Source organism: Perna viridis, chromosome 4 (assembly GCF_037379345.1).
Source record: "Perna viridis isolate PV_CMFRI_1.1 ecotype Kerala chromosome 4, ASM3737934v1, whole genome shotgun sequence".
In the NCBI taxonomy this organism is placed as follows: Eukaryota; Metazoa; Mollusca; class Bivalvia; order Mytilida; family Mytilidae; genus Perna; species Perna viridis.
In genome coordinates, this window is record NC_142448.1 from 7,678,207 (window position 1) to 7,699,429 (window position 21,223).

Here is a 21,223-nt window from a genome sequence, read left to right on the forward strand (position 1 = left end):
ATTCAATATTCCTACTTTTCCATAATTCCTTTAATTTATGTGTATACAAACCAGGGACTACTGAAATCATTGAACAGATCACACAGATAGTCAGTGATGTTATAATGCTATGTCACAGTAATATTGTTTCAGCATCTGTGACTGTAGATATATAGAATTTGTAAATGATGTCAAAAAAAATTCATTAAAGTTTGAATTTCAAGTATATAACATGTAAATTGTTTTGTCATTTATCATATTATTCAGGGGAATTTGCCTTTTTAAAAAAAAAAAAAAAAAACACAAAAAACCAAACATAACCCAGAAAAAAAAGCAGTATAATTCTTTCTTTGAAGTACATGTTTTATTATGACTGACTGTTTTTCATGAATGAGATTAGAAACTCTAGCTCACTAATCAAGTTGTCCCATTTTATTTTCAAGCATCAAAAGTTTACAAGCAGTCATTCAACATTTAAGGCAGACTATAGCTCCTGAGTTAGCATTCCCATGTGGTCCTCCATCACATCATTAACAGTGAAGTGTTAATAGAAAAAACCTACGTGATTCATCCATCATAATCAATACTAACAGGATGAAACAGTTTGATTTCTTAGTACATTTTCTATGTAAAATTCTAATTGAATCAAATTTATATCCATATATAGGCTCTATCTCGTCTGAAATACTGCTGCTCGGGCGTTAAACCCCAACAATCAATCAACCTATATATAGGAAACAGAACAGACAATGAAATCATAAAACCTTCTACAATAGAAAATGCTAAATTTCTCTCAACAGTGAAACTAAAAACTGAAAGGAAAGATGAGTGGATACTTAAAAAATTAGCAACTTAATTACGACTGTCGCATGTATATGTCAGAAAATGTTTCAAGTTAATTACGACTGTCACATATATATGTCAGAAAATGCATCAACAAAATTACGACTGTCGCATATATATGTCAGAAAATGCATCAACAAAATTACCACTGTCACATATATATGTCAGAAAATGCATCAACAAAATTACCACTGTCACATATATATGTCAGAAAATGTATCAACAAAATTACCACTGTCACATATATATGTCAGAAAATGTATCAACAAAATTACGACTGTCGCATATATATGTCAGAAAATGCATCAACAAAATTACCACTGTCACATATATATGTCAGAAAATGCATCAACAAAATTACGACTGTCACATATATATGTCAGAAAATGTATCAACAAAATTACCACTGTCACATATATATGTCAGAAAATGTTTCAAGTTAATTACGACTGTCACATATATATGTCAGAAAATGTATCAACAACATCGGCCAGAATATCATAGAAAAGGTTGAAATCCATTCAAATTAATTTTTGGGTAAACCAAAGTAATTTAGTCAAGAATCAGCACAACCAAACAATCAAAAACTCAACTCTGTTCAACTTGCTTAATGTTCATTTCTGATTTCACACAAAAATAAGATGTTGCATGCTAGGTTGTGCTAAGAATACCCCCAATCAACCATATATGGCAAACAGAAAGTAGATAAGAGACGAATCTGAAAAAAGAAGCACAGTACAAGTTATGGTAAAGCAATATACCAAATACCTAAGCATTCCCTTCAATAGAAGTTGAGAATCTGTTACAGAAATATGTAACAGACAGACTGGCAAATAGACAAGGTGATTGCAATATGAGCCTCCCCCCACCCACTAATGAGTCTGGTGTGGAGGAATAATCCCAAAACATGATATATCACAAGAATACAGAATAAATACTCAATGTACACAGCCACAAATTAAGTTAAGAATGCAAATGTCATTGGAAAAGAAACACTTTAACTAAAGCACAAATCATAATTTATAACAATGAACTCAAAATGTGGAAAAAAAATCTATTTGCATTTCTCTCTATTAATATAAACTGTATGGTCATTAATAGTTCCTATGAAATTTACAAAGACATTTTGGCATGAGAGCACTAACAATATTACACAGATGAAAATAATTCAGCATGAGTTATTGCTGATGGCAACCTTTCTTGTTTATCTTCGGAAAATCAAAAGAAATGTAGGTGTGTATAATATTGTATCGATGGAAAAAAGTTCAAAGGAAACTAACTGTTATAAAAAGAAGTTGGTAGTACCTTAAGTTAAAATTACTAAAAGTCACAACCCAAAAATCAATCCCTGCCTTCTGTGGTATAGCACCTTGTAGTACCAATAGATCCTTTCAATATACATGTTATAATCAAGTTATTATCTGGACATCAGAAAAATGCTTGTTTCTGGCCCCATTTTTTGATACTACAGACACTGGTAAGTCAGTCTCATATCTTGTCCTACACTTAGAGATCGACGGTAAAGGAAAACTATAGACCAAACTTACAACAAACATGATTACAATTAGGCTTCTGGAACAGGGTTATGTTGCTACAAGATAGAAATCATCACTAAAGACGTTTTATGGTCATCATCATGAATTCCATTTGGACCATTGAAACTGATTTGTTCAATGTGTCATAGTTTTCCTTTTCTCCTTCTTCTACCCAGATTAGACATTTTACAAGCAACTCAGTGGGAGTTTCTAGAAAAGCACAGTCCTTACCCTACTGTTGCACCTGGTCCATGCTCCCAATTTCTAGTGGAGTCCAAGTTGCTCATTTACTTTTGTTACTTTGTATGTATTATTTTAGTTATTTTGTTTTGGATTACATTCTTTTGATTTCAGATAGAATCTTGGTTCCCTTGATTTCTTTTGACTACTCATTGACAAATGGTTCAAGTCACATCCTCTAAAATCAAGCAAATCTTTGTTTTTATAGTATGGCACCTTGTGATACAAAGATTGATCTCCCTATGTTCTATTTTTAGTAACAATCAATTTGCTTTTGTTGCTCATTTACATTTAAAATTGAGATTAACTTCCACCAAAGGTGTGAATGACAGTTTGTCCAATAAATTAACTGAGACTACATTTACATATAACCATAGTAATTCTATTATAATATTCAACAAGAGGTTCCCAGGAGCCTGAATCGCTCATCTGGTTAAAGTTTGTCTTTCAAGGGCATAAAATTTAACAAGGAGTTGTCCAACAATTTTGACTCAAGAAGACTTTGGTAGGACTTATCATAAGGACCATTGCAGCAATACAAAGAGTCTTTCTATCTCTCATAGTTTTCAAGATATTGGCTGAAAACTGTAAAAAACAAAAAGTCATTTTTTCATCTTTCAAGGGCAATAACTCTTACAAAGAGTCACCTGACAACTTTGATCCCTTAAGTTTTTTGAAGGCCTTATAATGAGGATCATTTCAGTATTTTAAAGAACTTTGATAAACCTACTGGTTTTGGATATATAAGCAAAAAAAAAGTCTGACCCCTATGTTCTATTTTTAGTAACAGCTGCCATGTTTTTCGAAAGATCAAAAATCCCATCATCAATCTATGCAGGATACCCCAAGGATGATTCATACCAAGTTTGGTTCCAATTAGTCAAAAAGTGTCAGAGCAGAAGATTTTTCAAAGAAATTACATTAAAAAATAGCAAAAACAAATGTTGAAAAAAGGCAATAACTCAAACATGGCTTAGGTCTCACTAACCACTTCCGGGTCAAATGGCCACCCGCCTATGTAGTACCAAAAACACATTGAACCTAGACCTATGCATTGTAAGTGCATTATTTGTGTGTATTCTGATTAAAAATATTCGATATAAAGCTGAAAATGTGTACTTTAAAATCATATGTAATTTACTACAAAAGTGTATGAATATTGTTTACATGTGTGAGTAATTTGCCTCCATGCTGTCAGTTAGCTGAAAAGGTAAAATTGTGGATTTGTGAAGAATTTCTACTATCATCGTACCATTAGCAAAATGATTTTGAAAGCCTTATTTTCCACCCACGCAATGGTATGCAACTTTAAGATGTCATTTGTCCTGGGAATTCACAGTGAAACTTTGAAAATTATTTTTTTAACATGTAAAGTAATGGAAATGTTGGAAATGGTTAGTGAGACCTTAACAGATTAATATGAAAATTTGACCACAGATAGATCTCATCATGCTGAACACTTTAACCCATGTCAAAATTTGGCTAAACCTGATGCTCTTGGAGATATATGCGAAAAACTACTGTTTGACCCCTATGTTCTATTTTTAGTAATGGCAACCATGTTTTTCAATGGATCAAAAATCCCCAGATCAGTTCTATGCATAATACTCAAAGGAACATTCATACCAAGTTAAGTTCCAATTTGTCAAGTGCTGTCAGAGGAGAAGAGTATTAAAAAAATTTTAGCGACGGACGACAACAAAAAACAACAACGGATGCCAAGTGATGGCAATAGTACACATGGCCTTTGGCCAGGTGAGCTCATAAAAAAATGGTAGAATTAAATTTATGATATATAATAAACATAGAATTTTTAAAATGATCTATACAGAAATATGAAATCCCTTGGTAGCAACAATAATCAAAAGAGATTTTCAGACTAGATGTTTGGCAGTAAAATAAGTCAAATCACTAATAACCAATGATCTCCTTGGTTACAAAATCATGGCAGCTTTGAAAATGTAAACAATGGGATACAAAATACAATGTTACCAGAATTTGAACTACTCAACATTTACAAAAATAAAACAGTTTTGTGCAAACTGAGTTGTTAATCAGATAGTTATAACACAGGTAGGAGGCCATAAACTTGCATTAACAAATTCGTAAGACCTTTTTTTTTACTGACATAAAAATAATCCTTTAATAGGAGACAAATGCCTGACCTCTGATATTTTTGGTCAAACTAAACATGAACATATACACCTTCTACAAAATTATTGAGCAACATGCTAACTTTCTTTTTATTCAGGAAAAAATGCTTTTTTCAGCATATTGTCGCATTTCTACAATAAGTTCCCTCAATGAAGACATCATAATGATTTGTTATAAGACAGATGAATATTTAAGTACAGACACTTTGACATTTTTACTCTTTAAATACAGACAAAAAAAATAATAGATTTTCTTTTTTCAGATATGATTTTACAAAGCCTACTAAAACTCAGAAATTACCGGTAGTGAAATTGTAAGTAAACATATGGTAAAAAAATCCCCCCCCAAAAAAAAGGAATATTGTTTTAAGGTAGATAATACCTGTTACATGGAGCATTCTTTTCTGTCACCTTGCAAATCAGACAGACATATATATATTTCAATTAACTAACAGTGTTTAAAATGATGTAATAATAATACGTTAATTTTTTTTAAAAATAATTTTAGTTTTTTAATATTACAAGAAAAAGAGTTTGGTGACCCCCCCCCCATTTTCTTTTTGAAATATGAAAAAATACCACTTCATTGTTAACTTGAATAACAGAAAATTTATTTACAAGTATTTAGATAGGTTGCGAAATAGTGAAAATTCCCTACATAATCCAGATAAAATCTTGTAAAAAAAAATGCCTTTTTTAAGGCTCAATTATTTTGAAATCAAGTTAGGTGATCTATTTTTTTTATATTAAAATTCTGAGATAATTCCGTAAAAAGGTCATCTTCGAGAATAACTAGGAAAATCTAGTAAATAGAAATATTTCATCTTCCATAAAGAGAAAGAAAATCATAACTGAATTTTTAAGGGAAAATTTATTTGACCTCTGACCTACTTGGTACTATCTTGACCAGATCTAAATCATCCTCTGTAAAACATACCTCAAGCTAAGAATTGTAACCAAATACTGTTAACAAGCTCACAAAGAGAATATAATCAGTACTTATTTTTCTTCATAGACATCTACATTTGATATCAAACCTTCATACAAAATCTCCCCAAAATACATTAAGCTGTTTAAGAGGAGTTGTGCTTAGGCCACACCAATATTTATTCTTGTTTGTCAAAATTGCTTCTCCGATTTTTTTGGTTTTTTTGGTTTTTTTTAATTTCACAGATTTTCCAGAATTTTTGCCAGACTATTGTTTTAAAAAATTATATGTGTAACATACTTTAGATTGTATTTTCGTGACATTTTCTATCTAAACATTGTTTAGGTCTCACTAACCACTTCCGGGTCAAATGGCCACCCCCCTATGTAGTATCAAAACACACTGGACCTAGACATATGCATTGTAAGTGCATTATTTGTGTGTATTATGATTAAAAGTAGTCAAAATGAAGCTGAGAATGTGTACTTTAAAATCATATATGTAATTAATTACAAAAGTGTATGAATATTGTTTACATGTGTGAGTAATTTGCCTCCATGCTGTCAGTTAGCAGAACAGGTAAAAATGTGGATTTTCAGTATTATTTATTCAAGTAAATTTTGTGAAGAATTTCTACTATCATCGTACCATTAGCATAATGATTTTGGAAGCCTTATTTTCCAAGCTTCGCAACGGTATGCAACTTTAAGATGTCATTTGTCCTGGGAATTCACAGTGAGACTTTGAAAATTACTTTTTTAACATGTAAAGTAATGGAAACTTTAGAAGTGGTTAGTGAGACCTTAGCAAGACTAAAGTCTGCCAAATGGTGAGTTTAATAAATGTAACAGCCTATGTATGGCAGAATGATAGGATAAGAAAACCATGTTTACTACCTAGATAGTCTGATTCAGTGACATTTGCTAAGTTTTGAGAGAAAATTGTTTGCAGCAAGCTGATAATGCAAGGCTAAACACTGAGGCAAAGTGTACAATGTCAGACTCTAGATCTGGAAAATCAAGGAAACAGTGTTGTTGTAGGCTTGTTTTCTCTCATTTTTCAATATGAGAAAAGTTCAGTCTTAAGAATGTAAAATTTTCCCACTCTTGATTCTGGACTCAAATCTTCAATATTTTACTAAATGACAAGACAAGATAATCATGACGTTTGCTTAGGGAGGTCACCAAGCAAAATAAAAATTATCATCCCATAATTATTTGGACTACAATTTGACCCAAAATGTCATTGAAGTTATGATGAAATCTTCACAAACTCTTCGATTTTCAGATTAGGTTGTGAGTGATAATAAGCTAACTGCCCTAAGCAGACTGTACAGTGAAATACATGTAACAGGCTTTCTTGAAGTTGAAAATGTAAGGTACAAAATGACAAATGTTGACACTGATACTTTGGACATTTCCTCATGGAAGATCATTTCAAGGGATTTATACTTAAGACATTTCCTAAAGACATTCTACCATAGAAGACGATATCAAAGGACCTCTAGCTTATGATAATCCCCAATGTGAAAGAATGCACCAGTAAATCTTGTGAAAGTATTGTAAATGCAGGGCTATTTCTGTGTCTATTACCTATTATTGTGTTAAAGGTGAAATTTGGTCATAGGAAAGTTTCATTTGTAAATTTGGTTAATTACAGTTGTAGGATATTAAGGAAAGTAAATCTATTAATTGTAGAACACTGTTATCCATCATACACAAATTATTTTTTATCAACATTACAGTGACATTTCAGATTCTTTAAAGTGTATAAGTTGCTATCTGGTTATTATCTGTGAAGGTCACATCAATAGTAATAAGCATAAATTAGCAACTTCTTTCCTTCTGTTATTTGAAGCAATATGCTAGAAATTACGCATATACTGTATTCTTCCGTGAATACTGCACACTTTTTTTCCATTTTTTTCTTTGTTCCAGGAGGGGCGCTGCATACACCAAAACAATGAGTTTATAGATTTTATTTCAGAAGTCATTATTTTTGGAGTCTGTAATTTTCGGGAATCAGAACCAAAATCGTCAACAAGAGACAACATTAGGCCATTTTGCATTTTTGAGAACAGTGAAATAAACAAATAAAGTTTTACTGCTATTTGATAGTTGTTTTATCCATCAATGCCGTTTTCTTACATTTCACAGTACGAAAAACCATGACTAGCTTTTTATAGTTCTCTTAAATCATGCCGTCCTAACTTCTTCACCTGTGTGCAGTGGAACGTACTGTCTGTGCAAGATCCAACAATAAGGGGAGTTCCAACCTGTCCTTGGACCCATTGGCATTTACTTATTGAATAACAAAAGATCAATTTAAAAGGTGAAAGCAATTGTCACTTATCCTTTACTCCTTTGATGAAATGTTTCCAAATGTCATATCAATACACAAGCTTGGCAAATTAAAACATCTTTTTTATGAACGGTCAAACTAGGTGCCATTGCTTTAATGAAATACCTGATTTGCGTACGAATAGGAAATGTAAACATTTTAGCTGACATTGAATGGATCCAATACATCACTATTTTTCTTATCAATGAACGGCTTGCAAATGCAGGGAAACATAGATAAATACTTTTAACATTAAAGATTCATGATGAAAGGATCTGTATTTCAGGGAATTTACCAGAATCCTTTCATCTCAATGTGGTCTTCTGCTGGTGATTTATTCCAGGCTTCCAAGTGTGCGTTTTACACGGAAACTAACTTTTTTCATCTATCTCCCTTGCCAACAAGGGGGTGCATGGAATACATGGATGTGTGTTATACAGTAAACGAGATGTGTCTTTTGTGAGGATAAAACTAACTTTCAAAGAATTATTTCAGACTTTTGTCATTCAAAATTGGAACAACTTAAATTATGCCCCCTTTTCAAAGCAAAGTAATCTTCTTGAATTTGTTCACATGAAAGTTGAACTCTACATTTTGACAATTCAATAAAATTATTCTACAGCAACCATTTACTATGAAATAAACAAAATTTCAGCAAAATTAAACAACTGAATAAGAGGAAAACATTTAAGGGGCATATATAAAAAAAAATTATTCTTTCAAATATAAACTGCCTCATAATTATCTTTGTAAAAGAGTGTAAGATATTGAATGTTACGCATTGACACACAATTTTGTTCTTAGCAGTTGATTACTGTATATATCAAACTGAGATTGTTCGAACTTCAAAATTTAACTTTCAAGACTATAATTGACTGCTCTCAATGAATATTCTAAAGTACATCCAATATGTCATAAATCCCTAAGTATATGTACATTATGCATTCAAATTCCCAAAGAAATGGTCAATATCCTGAAGAATTCTTACAAATCAATATCATACAAAAAAATCACATGATGAAACTATTGAATGTAGAATGAAGTAACTCATTGGAAAATGATCACATTATAATAAATTGTGTAACTGTTCAAATTTGTGTATAATGTAAACTCCTTTTTGCCTCTAGATTGTGAAAACAAGAATCTGCACTATTAAAAGATTCAAAGCATGAAAGACCGAAAATTGGAAATTTAATGATGCTTTTCTGAGTCAACTTAATCTGTATCTGTTGTCAAATATGAATAATTTTTTCATGATAGTCCTCACTTTTCTTCAAAATTTACTTGTGCATAGGAGAACATTCCTATCTTACAAAATCTTTTTTGGCAAATTAGACTTGATTTTACAGGACTTTTGCCAAAGCAGGTTGTAATAGAAAGAAAAAAAATAACTTGAAAATTGTGGGTTCTAATGAATGTCTAATCACTCAGGCAATAAAAATTGATATTTTGACATATGACCCCAAACAGCCTATGCAAGTTTTTGGCAATGTTACATTTAGATTCTCTTTCAGTATTGAGTAGTGTCAATTATTTTTAAAGAATGATGGTAAAATGAAGATTTCCAAAACTGAAACTTAAGCAAGCTGTAGAAAACTTGGGAAATGTAAACTGGCAGGAAACCTCTCATAAAAATTTAATAACCGCTAGGTGTTTAAAAAGTCATGTGCATTTCAAATAACTGGCTTTAAACAAAACAATTATCGATTCTCCTTCAGTCTTCAGTGGTTTACAAGATTTCTTCACTCTCTATAGTTAAATTTCAAATTTAACCCATTCATTGGGTTAAATCTAAAATTTAACTATTGAGAGTGGAGAAATCTTGTAATACCAGAGAACATTTGAGGAGAATCTGTTTCTCATATGAAAACTGCAGAAAACTCAGAAATGTAAAATCGCTGGAAAACTGATGAAGAAATTTAATTACCACCAGCCGTTTCAAAAATAATGTGCATTTTCAATCACTGGTTTAGAATGGGAAAAGTAGGATAATTCCTTACCCCATCATTTCAATTCCTTTCTGAGTTTTATAATATGACAGGTCCCATTCCTTGAGATCACCTTTAAAAATGGCTGTTGTTTTGGCATAGTCATTCAGCTCTGCCAATTCTCTCTCAGCCTTAGGATAGGCAACTGTCTTTACACTGTCAATAAACATAATTTAGTTTATTTCAGTCAACATTTAAATATAATTAATACATCCATGTAGTTGTTGATTTAATGTGGCTAACTTGCCTGTTACGAAAGGTGCCAAATTTGATGGATTTAAACAAATTAAATACAGCACACACCATGATTCAACAAGATGTTTGTGTATACAGCTTGCTGAGCATAATCTACAAGTTGATCCATTGCCTTTGGACGTTTTCCACTAAGAGGTAAGTTTGTTATTTTTTCCAACCCTATTTAAATGTGTTTATTGAGAAATGGAAAATAAAGTACACTGGAACTAAATGCTAATGAGAAAAGTGTGACCAAAAAAATCTGCAATTTACCATAGAATAGAAAATTGAAAAATAAACCGTAACATATAACATTTAACAGGTATTAGGCAAGGAGTCCAGAAATAATTAAAAGTAGTATAAGACCCTCAATTGTAAATGTAAACCTAATATCAAGAAGCTGTGATTTGTAGTGCCTGAGAAAATGCTACATTATGTGTCAAAGAGTAGTGTAATCCTTTCCCCCTTTTGAGTGATAGTACAACAACATTTTACATTGATACCAAATTAAGATACAAAAATTTCTACAGTATTTTATTCACAGTGATTCACTAAGGACATAGATAACTCTATGAATTGGAGTACACAACATATGAAATTTTATATGATATTAACAACTGTTCTTCCTACCTAAACTCATAAGTACCCCAGTACCAAAATCCAACATTGTCTTCATGAAAAATAAAAACTCTGATTTACAGTCTAAATGGTCTTTTTTGAATTTGTATAGATTTCAATTGTTTGAAACTCATGCTTACCAGGTTTCAGCTGGTACTGATCATACAACTCACAATTATCTGTCACTCATAAAATTTCATAACAAATTGTTAACAACCATGTTAGACTCCATACCAAATACTAATACCTCTTACTGTTATTTTATATAAACTCACGTTTCAAGTAATTCAATTACATTATCTACACCACCAGCCATTCTCCTCTCTTGCTGCATCTCAGCATAATGTTTATAACCGTAAATATCAGCAATCACATTCCTGAAAGGTAAATACTAAGTAGTATTATCACTTGGTATGTAAAAATTATGTGAAAATCTGCCTCAATAATTTAACAGACTACCTAAAAGAAAGCTAACCAAAAACAAGAGGCTCCCCGGAGCCTGAATCACTCACCTGGTTCAATTTTTGCCTTTCAGGAGCAATAACTCTTACATGGAGTTGTTTGACAACTTTGAACCCTGTAGACTTTTGTAGGCCTTATAATAAGAATCATTTCGTCAATTGATAGTTTCATTCTATCTTTCATAGTTGGCTGAAAACTGTAAAAAAGAAGTCATTTTACACCTTCCAAGAGCAATAACTCTTACACGGAGTCGTCAAAACAACTTTGACCCCTGGAGAATTTTGTAGGCCTTATAATAAGATTCATTTCAGCAATTGAAAGATATTGACTAAACCTAACAGTTTTGGAGATATATGCAAAAAACTACTGCCTGACACCTATGTTCTATTTTCAGTAAAAGTGGCCATATTTTTTCACCAATCTAAAATCCAAACAATCATTTGTTCAGGATACCCAAAAAAATCAAAAATACCAACTTTCATTGAATTCTGTAGAGTAGTTTTTGAGGAGATTTTTGAAAATAATAACATCAAAATCAGCAAAAAGCATCTGAACAAGGGCATTAACTCCAACATGGATCAACAGATTTTCATCAAAATTTGACGACTGATAGATATCATCTTGCTGAATACTTTTATCATATATCACAATTCTGTTTAACCTAACAGTTTTGGAGATATATGCAAAAATCTGCTGTCTGACCCCAATGTTCTATTTTTAGTAACGACAGCTATGTTTTTAAACAGATCAAAAATCCAAATGGTCATTTTGTCCAGGATACTCTAAGGAACAATCATCGTAAGTATCATCTAAATCCATTCTGTAGTTTCAAAAGGAGAAGATATTTGAAGAAATTGTTAACGACAAGGACGATGGATGCCAAGTGATGGCAATAGCTCACATGGTCTTTGGCAAGGTGAGCTAAAAACTCAAATGGAAGTTAGAAATTCACATATACAACTGACAAAAGTTGAACAGTTATAAATTCAAATCAAATATTTGTCATATGCATCCACAACATCTTTAATATGTCTATGAATGCTGCATGCAGTTTGAACAACATTGGTTAAATACTTATTGAATTATAGATTACACAAAGTATTTACTGCCCATAACATAGAGCAACTAAAATAGCCAAGTTCAACATTCTTCAAATGCAGGGTATAATTTGTAAAGCATGTCCATAATAGGAGGTATATCTTCAATATGTATGTAAACACTGTGCAGTTTGAATAATATTGGTTCAATGCTACTTGAGTTACAGAATTCACAAAGTATGTACCCCTGAGCCTGACAAAGGGACAGAGATCCCACTGATGGTGATGCAGAAATAAAACCTGAAATCTATCCCTTCTATCTATACAGCAGAAAACACCCCACATGTTAAACCTACCTTATTTGGTTTTGCAGGCCTGGTCATTCTTATCTTATTTTGGATATGTAATGGATAGATATGGGATAAACCATTTTTATGCAGGTATCATCATATGCTTTTTATAGCTGTGTGATCTAACCAGTAGTACTCATATTATTCTACACAATAGAAAGAGATGGTCTCTTCTTTGTGATGGTTTAACATTTGACCCTCTTTTATCATTTTTTTAAGTATTTGGTTGTCAGAGACAAAATGGAATGAACAAAACATGCACACCAAATTGGTCTTATCAAATGGCATGGCAACAGTAAGACAGTGGAATTACTATTTTGAAAATAAATTCAGTATGATAAAAACAAATGAGCTATGTGAACACAACAAAATTGACAAGAAAGACAACTCTGGTTCCCTAAAAATTTCATTTATGATCAACATGGAGATTCTATTGATAATAGGTAAAGGGAAATTGTCTTTAAGTTTGAATTTTCCGTTTTTGGGGGTAAAACATACAAAGTTTGGATTGAACAGGCTACTGTCTTGATGATTGTTACAGTACTGTGAACCAGAAAATGTTTATATCATCTTTAATATCATCTCTATAAAGAAGCCCTAATATCTTGTTTTGTACATGTTATGTGTTGTTTTAAGACCAAACATATCATACCTTCTAGCTCTAATATCTTGTATGGTCTCATTGTTGTTTAGAAACTGAGCACCATGGGCATGAGACGAGACATTAACTTTAGCCCACCATACATTCCACCGAGTAATTCTATCAGGACAATGTGCCATGAACTCACTGTATATAGGATTGAACAGCTTTACTTTCCATGGACCTTTCTCATAGTATGCTCTGTAATGTAAAAGGTTATATTTGTCCACTCTACCTTACACTGAACTTGCTGTTAATGTCCATATCATAATTTTAGTGTGTACCTAGAGTGTATATGTCAAGTCATATCGTAATGCTAATTACTGAAAGTTTTAAAGATTTACTGTCACTGTAATACTAGTGATAATTTTCCCAATTAAAACTATCATTGTTCCAAATACACAGTCATCAGGACTAGATTACAACAATCAAAAATAATTTACTGTGCTACAGATTTGATGTTTTTTTTTAGTTCACAATGTCACATGATGAGATATGGAGGTTCTGTTGCAAAATCCTTACACAATGTTTCTTTTAAAGAAAAAAAAATTTGGTAGTTTAAAATGCTTCCTACAGAGTACATGTCCTTGTCAATTTTTTACAGAATTTTTTTTTTTTTAAAAACATTGGTTATTCATTTCAAAACTCATTTTAAATGCAACTATTAAGATACATGTATAGCTAGGTAAGACTAATGGAATAATTAATTGGGAAAAGTGAATAACCAAAATATGATCAAAAGTGCTGAAGAATGCCTAGATTTATGAATGTGCAGAACTTATTTCCTGCACAAGTTTAATCTTTGGTACAAGTGATCATATTTTAGTTATTCACAATAACCAATTGATTTTTCTACTTATCCACCATTATTTATATATTGTTTATTTAGCAGATTGATACTTGTACTATGACTTTTGGCAGGAAAAAGTCTGTGAGTGAAATAATCAAATTCATTTCACAGTGTGAATTATCGAATAGTTTTACACAGAGAACATTCAATAAATCACTGCTATATCAAGGATCCGGAAACGGAGAAAAATGTTGGTCATTGACCGACACATTTTGCAAATGACTGTCAACATTTTCCAATGTCAGACATAAAAAAATTGTCAACCCTTATAAATTACAGTCGGCATGGTTTTATTACTGTATAAAAATCCTGTCTACCAGTCTCCTAATTGTTTATTGGAAATTATTTGACAGGTGTACATCAAAATATATCAGCAGATATGCAGCCACCTGTGACATTGAATTCACCTGTAACTGATTAGTTGATTGCATAATTAAATTAACACTACATGTGCAGCACCATTGCTTATACGAATTAACTGAAGTGACTTGGAGAATTTTCATACATTTATTACTTGATTTAAATAAGAAAAAGATTGACAAAATCCATCATTTTCCCGGCATCTTTCAGTGGTAATGAAAGCACATACATGTAGTGCTGAAACTATGAATCAGTCATAGTTTGTAATTATTAATTCATCGATTGAATCTTTTTAATACGGAAGTCAACAACCCATTCAAGTCAATATACAAAATGTATTCGCGATTTTATTCTTAAAATGATCAACATTTTTTTCATCACTCAGAAGTTTTCGACTATTTGCTGATGTGATGAAAAAGTCAGACACACACAATGTTTTGTTTAAATGTCAGAACGTCCAAGTGTGGCTGAAACTGCTCATTCACTTGTTATTTTGTAAAAGACTGAACACGTGATTGAATAACACAAATTCCAATATTTATCTTTAAATAACTACAAAAAGAGATTTTGAAGATAATTCTCGATCTAAGCAGGTAAAAGACTGACACAAACGTCTGCTGAAATTTGATAAAATGTCTGATATGGGTTGTCAAAATTTCTGGACCCTTGTGCTATATATCTATACATTAAGCATCTTTATTTATAGTTAGGAAATTTATACAGACACTGTGTGCTCCCCCTAAAAAAAAATCCTGTCTTTTTAACTTTTTTTATTAAAGTTTTTGTGGCCTATCTTTTTTAAGAGTCTAACATTAGTTTATCAATAATTCAAAGCAGTGTCATCAATACACAAACAATAACCACAACAGCAGTAAATGAGTAAAAATTGAGTTCAGACATTATTATGATAGTTGTTAGATATAAATATGATACAAGTAACCCCATTAAATTACTTACGGGTTCTCAGCCATCAAATACAGCAATGATTTTGGCAATGGTTCTACAAGAGCGAAATCATCTAAGGGATGTTCAAACAAGTTCATACATGTTTCAACTCTACGCCTATAACACATCATAACAAAAGTAAAATATTAAGAAAATAAAGTTATATTTTTTCGCATGATTGATTTTCTTCCTACCCAAGAAAGACGACAAAGTATACAAACAATTTTAATCCAAACACCAACTGCCTTGGCATTAATCCCAAGAACTTCCTAATCTTCAATTCAAAAATTTAGCTCCCTTGCCAAATACACATCATAAATTTAGCTCCCTTGCCAAATACACATCATAAATTTAGCTCCCTTGCCAAGTACACATCATAAATTTAGCTCCCTTGCCAAATACACATCATAAATTTACATTCACCAGTTCTATTAAAGGTATGAAATGTTTGACATTATGACAGAGAAAATGTTTCCAAAATGAAATTTTCCCAAAGTTGCCTCAAATATCTTGGATCCTATTTCAGTTTAATTCTTAACTGTTGTCTAGTGAAATCAGACCATTTTACTGTCAAATTATTTGACAATTACTTTAAGTTTTGATCTCCAAGGAGTTCATTATGTAACAATAATAACTAACGACCTTAAATTACCAACAGACCAGGAATCACAGATTCAAATAATATCCACAGAATAAGTAATCCTTATATCCTGAGAAATCATTCATCCAGATCATTTAAATATAGATAAAACTTGAGGAATCCATACCCAAAGTCTCTCATATTCTTATTGATTTTCCTTAAAATTTCATAATAATCTCGTCTTTTCTTCTGTGTCATTAACAATCCTGTAACTCCAAACTCAAATAAATAACTGTCCAAAATACGTCTTTGTTCTTCTGTTAATTTATCACGTTGTGCATTCAATTCCTGGAAAAATAGACATGACAGTGATCGAAATATAAATATGCAAAAATATATATGTATGTTATAAGGCACATATTTTCCAGCTTAATAAACTTTTTTTTCTAAAAGATTTCGCTCTAAAATAATTTAATATAATTTGTAAAAAGCTTTCTGATTGGTTTGTTTTCTATGAGCAAACCAGATTATTTTGTATAACCTGGTTTGGGAATGTGACCTCATTCACATCAATTGGTCCTCATCTGAGATTCAATTCATCCCAAACTAACTAATGTTTTTATTGTGATTTGGACTGGAATCCAATAGAAATTAAATTACAAGGAATGTTTCTAATTTTTTAATAGGTAATACTAAATAACATGGGCAGAGTTTAAATAGTTATCTAGAACAAAGAGAACAAAAAGTTGAATAAAAAATTCAATCTACCCCACCTATCATTATCTCAGCTAGATGCCCTCTTATTTATCATATTTATCAACACTATATCAGAAAATTTTGCAGAAAGACTAGAATTTTGCAGATGATACATCACTTGGAGTTTTTAAAAGTGGTTGATGAAGTTTAATCCAAATAAGTGGAAAGTCTTAAAACAATGTAAAAAAATAATTGGATCCATTATCTTGTAATCAAGTGTTTTTTATATTAATATTCTAAAGTGTGTTCATTCAAGATCATCTTTGAGAAAAAACTAGGAACACCTACATAGTAGAAATACTAGTATTAGGTATGACTATTGTTATAACACAAATAAAAAAAAAAAAAAGCAAAACAGAATTTAATTTGGTAAATAAAGAAATTTCATATTTAACATGCACTTGAGTCATAAATCAATAGGAAACTATAATTGATTAATATTGGTTCTGACAGTTTAGTGTTAAAGGCTTTTTGAGTCTTTTTAAGTATTAGATTCGAACCTTTAATGAGTTAAGTAATATTTCACTGGCAAATCTTTCATGTAATGCCCCTTGTGTTTGTCTGTCTATCTGTAAATAAATATTTGATAACAATATTTCAATTCTAAACTATACAGCAAACACTAACTTCTACATTCTTACTACATTATTTTTTTTAGTGATTCATTTTTTCTTAAGAACAAAAATCATAGATTGACCTTAAATATGAGCAAAAATATCCATTTGCTTACTCAAGCTCATAAGTTCTCATTTATTGACTAATTGACTAATATTATGTAATATGTACACAAGCAAGAAAACTCAACAAAAGATTAAACACCATTCACATGACTTACCCTTTTATAGGCATATTCATAGTCTTCATTTGAGACATAAGCTAATAGTTTCCCTGTTCTCCATGCATAGTTTAATGGTACCTGTAGCTCTTCTATCCGTTGAAATATTGAGTCAAATGTTTTACTATATGATTTATCTACAATAATAAACACCAAACACATGATAATTGAACTTATTTAAAGTCCTTATGTAGTTTTTAGCTCCACTGAGTATCACTTCACTTGTCTTTCGATCAGGTCTAACACAATTTTTACGATTTGTGAGACAGGATAGCCTGAAATTCATAGTCAAAACCACAGGTGAACCCCTGAGATGTGTTAGATTATACCATCCTAGAAACCTTTTGACACATGATGAGTTTTAACCCATACAGTTGCCAGAAAATCACTCATCACAGCAACATTTAACCTCCACTTGAATCAAAACTAACTATAATAGGGGAAAAAACTCTATTCACAATATGTTTACGTAAATAGAAATAACATTCATAAGACATTTTTTTAGAACAATGAATAAAATTTAACATAAAGCTTAAATGATTAAAATTAAGTACTACAAATGTATATTTACATACATGTAGTATATAATAGTATTATTGTGTAAGGTTTTCCATATTATTGGTCCGAGGCTAGCCATATTGGACTGAGTTCAATATTGCTAGCCTAGGACCAAAAACTCAGCCAATATGGAAAACCTCACGCAATGATACCTCTATTGACTAAATAGTCCAATACGTCATATTTGGCTAAATCCGGTATTGGCCCACTTTTGTATTTTATATTGTATTGGCAGTTTTTATCATATTTAGGCCAAAAATAAAATATTCCTTGTTTCCTCAATCCCGCCCGACCTAAAAAAATTGTCGCAACCCGAATAATTTTATTGCCGATTTTGTGTAGAAATTATTTTTTGTAGTTGTTAAAATTCATGCTGTGGTGCTTCTATGAAATGGAGGAGGAGTCAAATACATAAGAAGGGGATGCTGTTCTTCAAAATTTGAAATCAACATAGATGAAAACACCTCGATGATGTGACTAGGCTTTCTCAGGTCTTAATTGTTCATAAATTTAAATAAAACATAGATGCTATTCTGTCTGTTTCTGTGACTGTTTATTCGGCTGGAAACTTTAAGAAAAACTTGGTTACAAATGTATTGTGGAGATTTTCGAAGATGGAAATATTTGAAGAGGACTATTCCATACTAGTCTTGTAAAAGCAGATAGCTCATACTTCTCTCCTGGTAGTGGGTGGTAAAGGGTTATTTTCGAGCACTGTTCCAGGCATTTTTTATCTTTCAATCATCATGATTAGGATTGTTCATTTTTTTCAAATTTTGATAAACTCATAACTGCATATAAAGTCTGGCAACTAAAATAAGCAAGAACACCACTGGCATTGTCATGGTTAGGGTCTAAAATGTGTAACCTGTACCCTTACCAAAATATTGTTTTGCTAAAATATTTATTCTTACAGTATGCTAAAAACTGAAAATTGCATGAAATGTGGAAAAGTCCGTTTCAATGCATTTCTAATCAAGCAAATGATGTATATTTTTTTATATTTCTTGTTTGATCTGTTTTCTGAAGTCAAAAGGTCTTAAATGTGTAACTGGAAGTTACCGTACCCAACTATTTATTGACTATATCTCACTTTCCTGTCCGTATTTTACGTTTTTCTAAAATTATTAAAGAGGTTAAAACCTCACCTTAAGACTATTGATAAAGTTTTGAAAGATTTGATATTGTTTCAAAAAAGAAGTGATTGAGTTTGAACTCCGTAACATACCTAGCTAGCGTCAATCCCCTTACCAGCAAAGAATGGATATGATCTTATCCAGAATGAAAAACAAAATCTCATAAACAGAGTCTGATGCGATTTTGTCAATGAAAATTTTAATTATATCATGATGTTTTATTGTCAAGTATGCAATACATTAGTACAGATAAAAATACTGCTCTTTGATTTTGAGTACAGGAATTTCGGGTTACACATTTTAGACCTTTTGAAAACAGAAAATCGAATAAAATCTATTTTTTCGACAAACATTTTAAAAATCATTAATTCAAGCCTAACCATCATGTCATTTTGCAAATCTGTACCAACTTTCAGCTGGAAATATCCAGTAATAATGAAAAAACTGGCAAAATAATATTTGGGTACGGAGAAAAATTGGTTCGGTTACAGGTACTGGTTACACATTTTAGACCATACCATTGGCATAATATTTTAGTGTCATTCTTTTATAACATACTGATAAAACATGTTTCAGATCACTTGACACTGAGGAATACTATGTCAATTGAACTAGGTTTATCCTTGTCCATTTTTTCAGATACATTTTTTAATTGTACATGTGACTTTCTAATACCCACAAACAAAGGGATTTATTTGTTTTTATTTTCCATGCACCGTGGAATCAATTATCATACACCGTTCTTTAGTGCACGATATCCCCCTTTACCAATCAAGTGGTAGCATTTCAAAATGGATGACTGCCCTTTTTGGACAGCATTTGAAAAATTATTTGAATTTCACACAAATTTGGTACATGTAGGACAACATGTTATCCTGAGTTGAATGGTGATTTAAAAAATTTGATTGGAGCAGCCATTTTCAAAATTGCTGTTATTTTCCCGATGTTTTTTATTTACATTTGCTCGATTTGCAACAATATTTGGTTTTTGTAATAAACATGGTATCCTGAGTTGAATGATAATGGTGGATAGGTTAATTATAAACCTTTGTTTTACTTCTGTATCTGTTTTTTTCTGCATATTTCTGTGCAGCTGTTGGGGCAACAAAGGACAAGGAGGCCCTTAAAACACATCGTGTTGTGTTACCAGTGTGCAGAGACTGCATTATTATTGGCAAAATACCACGCAAGAGAAATCCAATAAAATAAAGGATTTCAAAATGTACATAGTTTTATTTGATATATCTGACATGAGGAAATGATAAATTGATACACCCTAGAACTTAAAATACTAGCCTCTAATGCTGGTTAGTAATTTCCTATTTACAAGTACCAAAAAAAACCAAATTTCCAAAACAATAAAATATTTTACCAACCTACCTACCTACACCTGACTTGATAGGTTTGGGTTTGGGGAAACAAACAATTATTTATTTTTAGCCATAGGCTAATATTTGAATGTTAGTCAATATAAAACATTATTGACTAACATTCAAATATTAGCCTAAATATGATCAAAACAGCCAATACAATACAAAATACAAAAGTGGGTCAATACTAGATTCAGCCATTCAATACAGCTTCCATCCGTCCAATACGTCATATTGGACTAGTTAAAATCAATATTGGCTTAGTGCATTGGACTAGTTAGTCAATAAAGGTATAATTGTGTAAGGTTTTCGAAATTGGCTGAGTTACTGGTCCTCGGCTAGAAATATTGGACTTCTGCTATACCTCAGTCAATATGGCTAGCCTCTGACCAATAACTTAACCAATATGGAAAACCTTAGGCAATAATACAATGTACTATAATATTTCTGAGTTTATAGTATCTGTTCACATTAATTTTTTGGGCT

The 21,223-nt window shown here is 31.5% G+C and overlaps 1 protein-coding gene across 1 annotated transcript in view; it reads right to left on the reverse strand.

Annotated features, from left to right (window-relative positions):
• LOC148618705 (uncharacterized) overlaps positions 1-21,223 on the reverse strand; it is a 55,579-nt gene that overhangs the window by 30,640 nt on the left and 3,716 nt on the right. Inside the window, exons 3-9 of the mRNA XM_088577865.1 lie at positions 17,674-17,810; positions 17,339-17,407; positions 16,270-16,430; positions 15,515-15,619; positions 13,360-13,548; positions 11,134-11,235; positions 10,019-10,162 (exon numbers count right to left, since the gene is read on the reverse strand). Coding sequence (XP_088433991.1) covers positions 10,019-10,162; positions 11,134-11,235; positions 13,360-13,548; positions 15,515-15,619; positions 16,270-16,430; positions 17,339-17,407; positions 17,674-17,810 — 907 coding nt within the window. The remainder of the gene's footprint in view (positions 1-10,018; positions 10,163-11,133; positions 11,236-13,359; positions 13,549-15,514; positions 15,620-16,269; positions 16,431-17,338; positions 17,408-17,673; positions 17,811-21,223) is intronic.